General features: G+C 44.2%; 1 protein-coding gene, 1 long non-coding RNA gene and 1 pseudogene across 4 annotated transcripts in view; 1 reads left to right on the top strand and 2 right to left on the bottom strand.

Annotated features, from left to right (window-relative positions):
- The window catches only part of LOC309655390, a 92370-nt gene extending 78927 nt beyond the window's left edge, over positions 1–13443 (top strand). Inside the window, exons 3-4 of one of the 2 annotated variants that reach the window (XR_014260803.1) lie at positions 10486–10595; positions 10986–13443. This is a non-coding gene — a long non-coding RNA (uncharacterized lncRNA). Of the gene's footprint in view, positions 1–10458; positions 10596–10985 lie in introns of both variants that reach the window. The other variant, XR_014260804.1, reaches the window with a different exon arrangement.
- The window catches only part of LOC309655336 (putative E3 ubiquitin-protein ligase TRIML2 pseudogene), a 396542-nt pseudogene that overhangs the window by 23870 nt on the left and 358980 nt on the right, over positions 1–13692 (bottom strand). The window lies entirely within an intron of this gene.
- Positions 6894–10187, bottom strand: TMEM30B (transmembrane protein 30B). Its single transcript, XM_082450475.1, has one exon. The coding sequence runs from the start codon at positions 10050–10052 to the stop codon at positions 8991–8993; it is 1062 nt and encodes a 353-aa protein (XP_082306601.1). The 5' UTR covers positions 10053–10187; the 3' UTR covers positions 6894–8990.

Below are 13692 nucleotides of genomic sequence, written 5' to 3'. Positions count from 1 at the left end.
GCATTCATATTTTATTTACTCTCAGGAACCTTAATTTTGGAAACTAGTATTCCACATGAGCATAACACAATCACATAAAAGATTTTTTTCCTTCCCACCTGCGTTAGGCCCAGAGGTAGTTAAATGCTGGTGATTCTGTCTCCGTCCAGCGGAGGGCAGTAGCGCACATCTTTAGACGAGGGATTCCCGTTTCAGGTTGGACGAGCCTCAGCCTGAGAAACCGTACACCGCGTTCGGTGTCTCTTGAGCCAGCCTCCGGTGACAGTCCTTGGCAAGGTCAGCAAGGCCACGGCGAGTTGTCTTCAGGGGGCCAGGTGGCAGCCTTGAAGGCTCCTCTTCCCAGTTCTGTGGGACGTACTCCCTCAGCCCAGGGGTGCGTGATGCAGGAAAAATGCAAGGCCCCGTGACATGCAAAGGATCTGGGACCGAGCCTCACCGCTTGGCTGCTTGAGTTCACCTTTGGCAACAAATTGGAGGGAATGTGGTTAAAATGCGACTCCTTCCCTTCCCAAGATATCGGCACTTAGATTGCATTTCTTCCTGTTTTCTGCTCTGATGCAGGACAATGAGGAGGAAATGTGGAGGCTTTGGTCCTGTAGGACCATCTTCCAATCTAAAAATTGCCTCCCTGTGCCATCCCCGCCTAGAGCTTTGCTTCCTTCATGCTGTATTTGGACAAACTGGGATTGTCCAAGCCACCAGAATTCCCAGGGGACTGACTAGGGGCCATGCTCTGTGCCTTTGAATTCAATTAGAATGGAGTGCTTTGGGCAGTAGTGAATCTAATGACATTTTTATCATTCAACTTAAAGAAAATGTTAAATTAAAAAAATTTCCAAGTTCCTTACCGAGGTAACGAATGCTTTAGAATGACTTCTAATCGTATGCATTGCGTGAGTCTGTAGAAACACCGGAAACAGCACAGAAAGGAGTGGACTCTTAAGGGCCTCGTGGAGGTGTAGCATGAGAACCCTCCATAGTATTTTGCGAGGACAGGGTGCATTCCCTGGGCTATTACTCTTTCTAATACTATACTATATGCCCAGTTTAAGGGATGAGAGCAAAATGGACACCTGTGTATCCACCTCCCAGTTTAAGAAATACAATGTTACCAGCACCTTTGGCGCCCGTTTGCCTGTCCCTGCTTCTTTCCATCCGCCTCCTCTTTTCTCAGAAGCAACCACTCTCCTAAATTGTAATCACTTCTGGGCTTTTCTTCATGCTATGATTCCTTCTCTATTCTGTGCCATTTGTCTAGTTGTCTTCCCTGGACCAAAATCACCCTGTTGTCTAAATTACTGAAGCTTTGGAGTAAGACTTCATTTCTGGTAGGTCAAGCGAGATTCCCCTTCCGCCTCCTCACTCCCACAACCCCTGTTCCTTTTCTTCAGGGGTGTCTTGTCTATGTTTGTCCCTTCATGAGATTACTCTTAATATTCATAGAGGATGAGAAGCTGAGTGCCTTAGTGTGGATCCACAGTCTGACAAGCTGGTTTGAATCCTGGCTCTTCGTTACTATCTGTGCTGCCTTAGGCTAGTTACTTTACCTCTCTCAGCTTCAGCTTCCTCATCTGTGACATGCACATCATAGTAGCACCAATTTCACAGGATTGTTGTGAGGATTACAATGGGGTAACATAGATAAGGCGCTGAGAACATTGCCTGGAAGGCGACACTATTGGCTTTGAATAGCTGAGCGCTTCTGCAGTCACATTTGACCTCCTGGCTGTCTCTTGCCAACCACGTCACCGTGGACCAGTTTCTTTATTTTTCCAAACCTCTGTTTCTGCATATGCACATGGGGATAATATTAGGGTTGTTATAAAAGTTAAAGGAGAAAACCAAGGAAATGACATAGCATGTTGTCTGGTAAATGCTTAACAATTTCATTTCAGCATTTTCACTAGATTTAATTTTAAAAGTGAATTGGGCCTTAGTGCTAAAAACTGTCTCTACACTCACTTCTGGGTATCTACAAAAACACTTGCTTGGGAATCCAAAACATTTGCCTGGGCGAAGGATGATGATAGTAAAGAGAAGTTTGCAAAACCACCTCTTGCTTTCTTGCAGCTTTTCCTTGCTTTCATCTTTCTGAGGTGCAGCATTCTCAGAAGGAAAAACTGTTCCTGATTCAAAGCCAAACTCTCCTTCCTAGGCCTTCTCTGTTTCCACAGCCTGCTTTGCCGGCTTAGGGCTGACCAGGCAAAGCTGTTTCTTAACTTGTTTTCCAGAATCAGAGGAAAGTTTAACATAACAAAATTTTATAGCTCCTGCCCGGTAACATATATTACTTTAGAAAAATAAAAATACCTTTCCCTTATCATGCATTATTCTTTTACATGTACAATTTGCCTGACGTATTGAAGTAATATTCCACGGTTTGCTGTGACTTGGAGGTTTATGGCCCTTCTGTGGCAGATCAGACTAAACATAATTCATTCATAGCTACTTAGTGCTCTGGGAAATAAACCCCTGAACTTAAATAACTATGGTGTGACCTCTGTAAAATATTATTTACGGTTTTAAAACTACTATTATGTAGATATCAAGATATGCCAAATGTTATAAACCAAACACCAGCTGGCAAATGGGACAACTAGTATTCCATTTATTTTTGCTTTTCTTTCTGGATATTTCTCTGGAAAATGCTATTTTCACTTAAATGGATTCTGGGGTAATTATCTGGCAGAGGAAAGCGATGCTCATTTACATTTTATTATAGAATACTACAGTAAGTAAAACAATTCTCTATAAAAAGCACCACAAAAATATAAACATTCCATTAACTTACTGCAGTTTAATAGGAAAGACACTGATTACCTTTGAGTATAAAGTAACTGTCCCCACTATCAGTGAACTAGTGTAACCCATCTGTTATTCATTTCTGCAAATTAGTTTATGGAGGAAAACCCCACTGCACATTTAAGTTACCCAAATGGGGACTCTAAGTTTAGTCTTTTCATGCTGTTAAAAATATGTGTGCATTCACAACACTCCTTATTGTAAGATTTTCAAAAGTGTAGGGTGTCATCTCCACACCTCCTTGGTTTCCTCACTGATTTCCTGTGCATTCGACTATATTGTAAGAAATAAGCTGTTCAGTGGTAGTAAAGTCATGGAATCGTCGGTTTCCTAATAATCACTCAACAAATGTTTGAGGACCCACCACGTGCTGGTCACTCAGCTTGGCGCTGGCAATAATAAAGATAAATGAGAAAAAAGAAATCCTCAGTGCTCAAAGAACCAACAGTTTGAATATGGAGGTAGATAACCAAATAAGAAATTTCCAGGCAGTGCATCAAGTGCTGTGAGAGAGGAATAAGCACAAAGGGAAGACGAGGCTGAGGACAGAGTGGAGGAGGCAAGGAGGGCTTGTGGAGGACTTCACAGAGGACGGAGACTCAAACACTGAGCATGGTCTTGAGGATGACTGGGGACATTCCGGTGGTCAGGTGGACCTGCAAGACCAGCACGGGCAAAGACACAAAGGGGATGCTGGGTTCAGGCCTCTTCAAATCATTCAATACAGCTGAAATTTGGTGGAGCCTTGGAGAAAGAAGGGATGAAGATTCAGTGCGAGGCCAACCATGAAGGTCTTGAAGGCCCTGCTGAGGAATTTAGACTTCCTCCTGTAGGCTGTGGGTAGATATGAGAGAGTCGAAGTTGAGGGTCACGTGATGAGGTTGGGTTTTGGCTGGCTCCTCGTGGCTGGGATGTGGAAAATAAACTGGAGACCAATTAGCTGGCTCCTCCGACTTCCAGACGGAAAATAACAAAGTCCTGGGCCAGGGCAGTGACAAAGAGAGACCTGATTGAAAGTGCATTTGGGATCTGGAAGCAACAAGATCTGATAACCAGTTGGATGTGGGAAGAAACAGAGGGAGGAGTCAAGGAGGTAGTTCGGGTTTGGGGCTTGGATGCTTGAGTGGGACAGATGAGTCATTTTCAGCACCTGGGACTATTCTTGGAAGAATGGGTTTGGAGGAAAGGTCAATGGGTTTCATGCTGACCACGTGGAGCTTATGTTATTTGTAGGACATTTAAGTGTGTCCCAGAGGCAACTGGATGTGTGAGTTTGGAGAGAAGTTAGGGTTGGAGATAGAGATTATGCCAGTTATATATATGATGGTCAATGTTTTTAAAGATTCATGAAAGTGAATAAATGAGCTAATTTGCCCCCTAATGGTATGAAAGATACCATCATTCAGTTATTTGCAAATTATCTTGATGTAACAAGGTAAGTCTTCACCCCTAAAGCCCTGTAGGTAAAAACAAAAAGGGAAGAGTAAAAAGTGTTTTCCGTTCTGTCATTTGCTATGAATACGAAGTGATGCAGCTCTCATTTTGGATTCTTTAACAAAAATGGGATATGTCTTTTACTTATTAAAATCATAACAAGACTTAATCAAGTCTTCCTTTGAGAATACTCAAGTGATTGAAATCATTGAAATGATATCACTGCCTCATCCAGAGGTTGTGCTTTTGTTGTCGAAGACTGCCTACTTTTGTAGAGTTCCAAACAAAACTGAGCAAAATAGAAGGGAGTCTATTTCTCCCTTGTTAGTCTTGATGACTTTCTAAAAGCTCATGCATTTTGATGGCTAAGATTAATGAGACCACATAGTGTTAAGCACCTTGGACTTTCAGAACAAAGGCCTTTTAGAAGAACAAAGTATCATTATTAATGACACATCACTTACAGTTTTCATCAGTAATGTAAGGTTTCAGCCACTTTAATGGGAATTTAGTTAAGAGCTCCAATGTGGAGAGCAAGGCTATTAGAGGAGGTTCTTGACAGTAATACCTTTTGCTTCTAAGGAAAAAGATAAATCATGCTGAAATTGATCAAAATGACAAGCTGAGAGGTTCAGAAGGAGGTGAGCTACCATCCACTTACTAAATTTCTCAAAGGCCTTATCATCAATGAGTCCGCTGGTGAGCTCTGCCCGCTGCAGTGGGCTCCCTTTGTGGCCAAGTCTCCCCCTTCTGGACAACTTGCTGGCCCAGAAAAATGCCTCCCGCTCCAAACATCACCTTTCTTTTTTATTTCGCCTCTCCTCTCCCTCCACACCCCCAGTCTGTGTTGGGTTTCACTGCCTCAGGATCTTCCTTTGTCCTATGGTGAGCTGCTCAGTCAAGTGCATGAATAAAGGAATGCCACCTTGCTGTGGTGAACTAATTTACACCATTACCACTAAAGGTGAGAATCATAATGCCAGGTGGCAAACCAGTGGGGAAGTATTTTTGCCTGAATACATGTTGTTAGTCTTATCAGAGAAATCATGGGGGATGGTGGTATACATAGAGTCAACAGTGTTTGCAACTTTTGCAAATTCTTTACACAAGATACTACTCTCATATAAGATCTCTCCTGGACCTTAATGTGTTTCAGTCAGATTCACTAAGACTCTCTTAATGACACTTTATAAATGACTCTGCTTTTGTTGGAGGGAAATTAGGAGAAATTCTCCTGCGGGAAAAAAGCTGAAGTTAAAAAAATTGTAATTTTGTCGTCGAAATCAGTCAGCTATGTTTTATCTGTAGGAAAAAAAAAAAACAACTAGAATGCAAAGAAATGCCCGATAAAAATAAAGGAAGAGGGAATTTACTATTATTACGTAACTGATGACTTATACCCAGGGGCATATAAGAAATTGATTACACTGCAGCTCTACCAATAACTCTTTGAGATCTTAGTCAAGATTGTTGAGATCCCCAGTGACAGGAAGAGAGCCACAGATACCGTAAGGCAGAAGGGGTTGTGGTTATATAGTGTGAAGTGATATTTGTTACTAAAGAAAATCTCAGACTATTATTCTGTCTCTGATTTGTAACAACTCTAATTCTGTGAATTGTTTAGTTGATTTGATTCTGGAGATTCTTGGAAAGACTTTCTTGTTATATTATTCTGTTTTGGGAGTTCCTGCCAACCACATTAATTAGTTTCTCTTTTGTTTGTGGTTTACAAGGTAGATCAAAGCACATTTCCAGTCCAATTGTTGAGGTTCACTCTTTTCTGTCTCATTCCAGATGACACAGCTCTAGCTAGGAAGCATTTACTGGACAACATGAGAATTCAAGTCCAGCTAGAATGCTGAGATACCAAACAAAATGCTACAGCGCAGGAGAATGTTTTGTGTTTAAAGTTTCTGAGGCATTGTAGTCCAAGATACCCAACAAATAATTGCAATTTAGAATTTGAGTAAAATGCAGAAATGGAGAAGTAAGATTACTGCAATCACATTCTTTAGTAACTTTTAGTACTAAATATTATTCAAAATTGACCACAGGGCTTCCCTGGTGGCGCAGTGGTTAAGAATCCACCTGCCAATGCAGGGGACACGGGTTCGACCCCTGGTCCGGGAAGATCTCACATGCCACGGAGCAACTAAGCCCGTGCACCACAACTACTGAGCCTGAGCTCTAGAGCCCGCGAGCCACAATTACTGAAGCCTGTGCTCCTAAAGCCTGTGCTCCACAAGAGAAGCCGCCGCAATTAGAAGCCTGCGCACCACAACGAAGAGTAGCCTCCGCTCACTGCAACTAGAGAGAGCCCACGCACGGCAACAAAGACCCAACGCAGGCAAAAATAAATAAATAAAATAAAATAAATTTTTTAAAAAATTGACCAAATTTTACCAAATTCAAACAACAGTTGAAGATCATCTGATTTGTACTACACGTTGATGTTGATATAAACTCAAATTCTGCATTGGGAAGTTAACACTGAAAGATTGAGTTCACTGTGAGCTTTATTATGAAAGATGATTTTCTTTTTGCATTATAAATCTGCTAATAGCAAATGAGCAAAGTGGTTGCTAGTTGGTACCTTTTTTTAACGTTTGTGCCTTTAAGATCATAGTTCAAAAGAATTAAGCAAATGCGATAACAAAGGCAACACAAACATAACCTTTATTCTCTTTCAAAAACCCAAGGAATCAATAGGGCTTGGAACCATATTCATTGATTTAATCAGAATACCTTAAATTTTGTAGTCTCATTTAAAATGTTATAGCAATACAATGATTATTGTAAGAGTGATGGCAATATACATGGTTGTTCTCAACTAAGTAGTAAAAAAATGTAGTAAATTCTCTTATCCATCATAAAGAAGGGCTAGGCTAGTGAGCTGCTCGATCAAACAGTCATAATAAATAAAAATTACTCTCTATATATCTGATCATATATTCATAGCCTAAAATCACAATACACAATCTGACAGTAAAATTGTGTTACATTCAGGAGTTGGGAAGCCAGAACACTGGGATTATAAAACATTTTTTGGTTTATGTAAATACTGAGACAGAATCTCTAAAATCACAACTGTTCCAGAAGATCTGAGACACATGTCAATGAACATGCACGCTGTCTATCGGCTATTAGTTTTCAAAGGACTAGAAGAGTAAAATAAAATTAATGTAAATTATTCAATACAATTCAATATTGCTTTGACTACTTAAAAAAAATACCTCAAGGTATTGCACTGCCTTATAGGCATGAGCAAAAATTGTAGTAACTGGAAAGTAGCCGTAATAGAGAACAGGCACTGAGAATTCTGACAGAACACCAAATAACTGCTTTTGGCAAATAAACTGGTTAAGATGATCTCACTTTTTTAAAGTTCTTTTGCCATAAAAGGGGTTTTTAAAATTCTATTTTCTTAGAATAATTTTATATATATTAGAATGATTTTAGAGTAGTCAGAGTTTAACATTATCTCAAAGGTTCAAATAATTCTTAAGATTCTAGTTTACATGAGACTATATTCCTTAGCATTCATTTAAACATATTACTAAAAACAAACATGGTTCATCTGAGAACATAGATTAAAATTTTTTTTTCTTAAACCCAAGGGAAAAGGTATGAACGTAGCCCTTTCTCTCTAAGCATAAAAAGTCATTTAGATGACAAAGAGGACTGAGTCCAGAGTCAGGAGACACAGATATGACTTTAGGGAAATCACTTTCCCTCTAAGATCCCCTCCAGCTATCTGATTCTAAGGTTAAAACATTCCCTCTGAATTTTACAAACTGACCAGGCATTTTCAAGTTTCTACACAGTTCCTGGCCGCAACCCCCCCAAAAAATCTTTTAATTTCTTACACTCAAATATCAAATGAATTGATACAAACCCTGCTCTGCAAATCTGCATGCCAGCTTGTTGTTTTCACTTATTCTGCACATTGTAGAGAGCTTCCTATGTTCAAGAAGGAGTGCTAGACCAAACTTGCAACATTATGCTTGTCACTGCCCCTGGGAACAAAGGACCCCCTGGAAAACTGGACGCAGTGATTGCGTCAGGCCCAGCTTCAGACACCTGAGGAAATAGGGAAATTATCCTACTTGCTCCCTGGTTCAGGGCACTGATTCCCAAACTTGAGGGAATACAGGAGGAATCTCCAGATGGGTTTGTTAAAACCGCAGCTTCCAGGGTCTCACCGCAGCCTTATTGTGTCAGAATTTCTGGGGATGGGGCCTCCTAATCTACCTACATTTTTAATCAATATGTTCTCCCCCAACCCTCCGTGCCTCTGCTGGTTATTTGTGGGCTTCCCTCTCTACACTCCCACACCCCCAAAAAAGAAAAAAGAAAACCACTGTACTGTAGCGGTTAAAGCTCTAGAGTCAGCGTCAGGAGGCAATGAGCAGCTGCTAGATCTGGAATGAGTTATTTAACATCTCTTCACCAGATGGGGGTTGAATGAGAGGAGTCTGGCCGTCCCTTCCTCTCTCAAAGAACCTCACATGTCAACTCGTGAAGGAGATGGGGAAAATGTGCAGGGATGTCTCACTCTAGCAGTTCAAACACCCCAGAAGAGTCTGGAAGCCCCCCGATCCGGTGTAATTCCTCTCTCTCTCTGGTCCCCTCATCCACAACTGGAGGCAAAGTGAGGCGAAGTTGGAACTGGGTGACAGTCGGGAGGGAGGAACCAAAAGAAGCTTGCAAGAGCGTTCTGGCAAGAAGCAGAAAGGGTGCTCTGAAAGCAGGAATTACTCGTCGTCCTCGTCTTCGTCGTTCTGGTCCTGGTAGCGAATGTAGACGACCAGCATGACAAAGCCCGTGAGGATGCAGAGGGAGCCGACCACCAAGTAGGCGATGCCCAGGAACGGATTCTTGCCGCCCATCCACGAGATGCTGCTGAAGGTGATGAGCTTGTGGCCGCCGAAGGCGCGCACCGGGTAGTTGTAGGTGATGTTGACGCGGTAGGTGCCCCGCGGCAGCCCGGCCGAGTAGTTGCCCTGGCGGATGCGCGCGTACAGCTTGCGGAACGTGGGCAGCGCCGCCGTGCGCATCCACACCACGAAGTCCTGGTTGATGAAGCCGGTGTTGTTCGGGTCTGGGCTGAGCTCGTAGACCGGCCGGTGCCAGCTGGGCGGGGGCGCGGTGCCCTGGAAGGCCAACGCCAGGCTGCCGTTCACCAGCGGCGGGTTGCGGAACTTGACGTGGTAGTCGGTCCACCAGGCGATGCCGGTGCGGTCGAGCGGCACCTCGACATAGGGCCCGCCGGGCAGGCGCTGGTGCCACAGCGAGAAGGAGTCGTTGAAGAGGCTGTTGGCGATGGCGCCGCAGGGCGCGATGGGCAGGCCAGCCGCGCTGTACTGGTAGGGGTAGCACTCGTTGACCGGGTGGCGCAGCGCGCTCTGCAGCCCGCTCAGCTGCGCGTCGTCGCGGGACACGCCGTAGCGCCGGTTGTTCTGGTAGAAGTTGGTCAGCTCGTAGTAGAGGAACACGGGGCCCTGGAAGAACTCGGGCAGCGAGAAGTACCAGGCGCACGAGCAGCGGGGCGGCGGCGCGCGGCCCTGGCCGATGGCGGCGCACACCGAGCAGTTGCCGGTGCCCAGGTCGCCGGTGTAGTCGTACTCGAGCTCCTTGATGCCGTTGGAGGAGTAGTAGAGGCCCAGGCCCAAGCCGATGAAGGCCAGGCCGGCGCAGAAGAAGAGCGGCAGCGCGATGCTGGCAGACAGCAGCGGCTGCCAGGCGGGGAGGCGCTGCTGAGTGAACGCGGTGTTGTCGGGCTGGTGGGCGCCCCGGGCGGTGGCGCTCCAGGTCATGGCGGCCGCGCGGACCCACGGAGGGGCGCTCGGATGGGGCCGGCCGGGGGCGCCTCCCCCTCTTCGCTGGGCGAACCCGCGGCGGGTTTCCACCGGCTCAGGTGAGTTCTGGCCCCGGTCCCGCCTCCGGCCCCCGCACAGGTGAGTCTTAGTTACAGGTTCTTCGGGCAGTGACCGGACCCTTCAGTTCCGCCTCGGTCCAGGTGATCGGCCAGCACCGCCCCTGCGGGTAATCGAGAGCCGCGCCCCGCCTCTTCGGAGGTGAGCGGGCGGGCGTTCCTTCCCTCACCTGGCGGGCCCAGAGCTCGCTTTTCCTCTCTATCCGGGTGGGTCCGGACTCCAGCTCCTCCTACCCGAGGTGAGTGGCGGCCCCAGGCTGCCTCTGAGTGGCTCATACCTTGCTCAGGTACTTCCTTCCCTTCCGCCTTCCAAGTGACTAGAGTGCCTGGGCCAGTCTTGCCCGAAATCGTAGGAGCTGCAGCCTCCAGCACAAAGTTCCACTGAGGGACTGCACCGTGCGTCCTGGAGCCTTGAAGATTTCAGGTAATTAATCCTCTTTTATCTGAAAGTGGAAAAAAAAGTGTCTCTGGACCCTGTTGTCTTTGTAGGTTAACTTAGGGGCCCCCTTTCAGTCAAGTTGCAGCCCCAAATTGTAATGCCCAAAAGACTGCACTATGGTAAATCGGTTTGGAATGCCGTGCCTGCATTCAAATTCTAGAATTTTTTTTTTTTAAGGGAAAATGATTTTCCGGCCAGGTTCCCCAATCTGGCTGTATAACTAAGAAAAGTGGAAAGTTCTCTAAAAATGACACTTGAAAAAGAGAATCAAAGATGGCAAGAGGTTCAGAGCCTTTAAATATCTCTCTAGCTGGTGGAGAAAACACACAAGGAGAAAAATGCACTGGACTACATGTGATTTCTTTTTCTTTTCAGATTATTTGCCTGACTGGAAGAAAGTCCGACCCAAGGTCCCAAAAGACCTAGCTGCTATCCGCAATCAAGGATGTTGGGACTTTGGGCCTAAGGAGGTGAACTACAAGGTTTTATAGGACTTACTGCAAAGAAAACCCAAAATAGCTCCGAACATTGCGTGCGATTCTGGCTTTTATATCTAGGTTGGTACAATATACACAAGGGGGTGTCGGGCCATTTCAACTTTGTGCTAAATCCTCCTTAGGTATTGAGGTGTTTCTGCCTCTCTTCCCGCTCCTAAAATGCAAATAACTTAAATATTTGCTATATTACACTTCTGTACCTAGAATAATATATTGCATTCAGGAGTTATTCAAAACCCATTGAAATCTGGAAAGTTAAAATACTTGCTAAATTAAACAACAGGGATTTTTTTTTTTTTTTTTTAAGCATCTTTCAGGTGTTAGCCCTAAGCTAAGCAAGGTAGAAGACAGAAGACAATTAGACTAAAAAGGACCCTTGACCTCAAGGCATTTTCAGTCTGATAGGGGACATATTACTTAGGAATAAGATGAATCAAAATAGACAATAGACAGCATATACTCAAGTACTGAATTATACTTTACAAGAATGATACTAAAATTAAAAAGTAATATTGTTTTAATAACAGAAAATTCATTCTATCTTGTTGAATGGAATGAATGCAGATTGGAAGCTTTAGCTATTAGAGAATACTGAGGAGACCCAACTGACTCAAATTCCACTTCCCTCACTTTTAATCATACCCCGAGAGAGGAAATCCCAACATTGTCCACAACTTCCTATGGTGTGATCCAGTCTCCACTACACCTTTCTTTCAAGAAGATAAAAGAATAAACAGCTCTCTGTATCATTTTGGTGGGTTCCATCCACTCCTGTATCATTGAGTCATCAGTTGGCTTGACATAGAGTCCACAAAACTAGTCCCTAGGAAGGAATTTGGTTCCCCAAACTTAACCTAGTGGATTTTAAGTCTAACAATTGCCCTGCCACCACTCCCCGGAAGTGTGAGCCCTCCTGTTGAGCTGAGAGACTTGCCAGCTCTCCCCTCCCTGGATGACATTCATTTATTCATTCTGATAACTAGGGTCACACCAGAGTGTCCCAAAAGCCAAAAGAAGAGACTATTTCAAGACAAGGAATGGTCTACAGGGTGAAACACAGCTGAGGGTTCTAGTGAGACAAGAAATGAAAAGGTGCCATTGGATTTAACTTCTGTGGGAACAATTTGGGTGGTGGGGTGGGAGGAGTCAGGCTGTCTCAGGTGAGGGAAAGAGGATGTGGAGGCAGGACAACACCTTTTAGAAGTATGGGGTAGGGGCAGGAGAAAGGCAAGTGGCAATCATTTAGAAGAGTATGTATCCCAAGGGAAAGGCTTCTTTATAGATGGCAGCAAGGGTTTATTCCGAGGGGAAAAGATAACAGTTCAGGCAAGGTTGAAGAGAGGGGCGACAAGCTCATGGATGGTCCAAAGGCAGGAGCAGGCAGGAGGCGCCGGGTCCAGAGAGCAGGTGCAGGGTCAGCTCACCTCTGAAACAGGGAGTAAGGATGGATGCAGAATGCAACTGGGCTTTGGTCTTGGCTCAAGGGGAGAAAGTTCCCGCATAAGAATTTCTTTCTGTGCAGTAAAAGGCATTGTGGGGCGGGGAAGGGAAAGCATGAGCCTAAGGAAGTCTGTGAGGAGGGGAAGAGGGAACTGGCCTGGGATATGTGAAGTGATGCTGAGTGGCTTCGTCTAGAGGAGTCATGCAACCCAGGCTGGGAGAAGGCAAGTGAACACATCCAGCACATGGGGGCTTTCAGTGCAGGTGAATTGGAAATAAAGGCTTAAGATATTGCAGTTATTGTGGAGCGAGTGGCTTAAGTGATAGGCCTTAGTATTTAAGAGAATAGCAAAGAAAAGTGAAACAAAGCTGGGGGACCAAAGGAGAGCATAGGGACCAGCAGACTGGCAGTCCTAATGATGTTAATTAAGGAGCAGGTGGCATGAAAGCTGGGAGGGGAAAAGCCCTGGTATGAGATGGGATGTTAAAGATTTTGGAGGTGGAGCAGTGCCGGGATACACGTGTACGTCATGTCTTCTCTACCAGCTTGCAAGTTCTGAGAGGCCAGGGACTGGTAGGCATTGCTGTGTCCCCCAGAGTTCAGTGTAAAACGAGGGCCCTGACCTCGTGTCTTCCATTTGGTTATGTGTTATCATGATGCATTAAAGGACACGTGGATCTTCTAAACTCTTCCCAGTCCCAAAAAAGAAGTTAGTTCATTCTAAACAATTCTTTTTTGTGTCTCTTTATTATAAAGAGAACTCAAAGTGAAAGAAAAAGTCATTCCCAATCCCAGTACTCCTAAAATCGTTTTATTTTTCCATTTTATATTGTGGGTTTTATCCATATAATTATTTAATTTTTAATAGATTTTAATAATAAAAAATACATTATCATTCTGTGTGTTAAATTACCTCCTTATGGAATGAGATGAAGAACAAAGTAAATATTTTCTCTGTTTCTTTGTGGTCTTCATAATTTTTAAATGGTTCCAAAATTCATGGGTTTGCCATATTTAACCACTCTCCTATTGCTGGGCATGTGGATTATTTCCAGTTTTTCAGTATTCCAAAGAATATAGTAGTAGACATCTTTTCGCCTATAACTTTTCATTTTATATTATTTCCTTAGGATAAATTTCTAAA

Source organism: Balaenoptera physalus, assembly GCF_965194825.1.
Source record: "Balaenoptera physalus genome assembly, chromosome: 2".
In the NCBI taxonomy this organism is placed as follows: domain Eukaryota; kingdom Metazoa; phylum Chordata; class Mammalia; order Artiodactyla; family Balaenopteridae; genus Balaenoptera; species Balaenoptera physalus.
The sequence above is the reverse complement of the archived record's forward strand: the minus strand, read 5'-3'. Positions and strand labels throughout refer to the sequence as shown.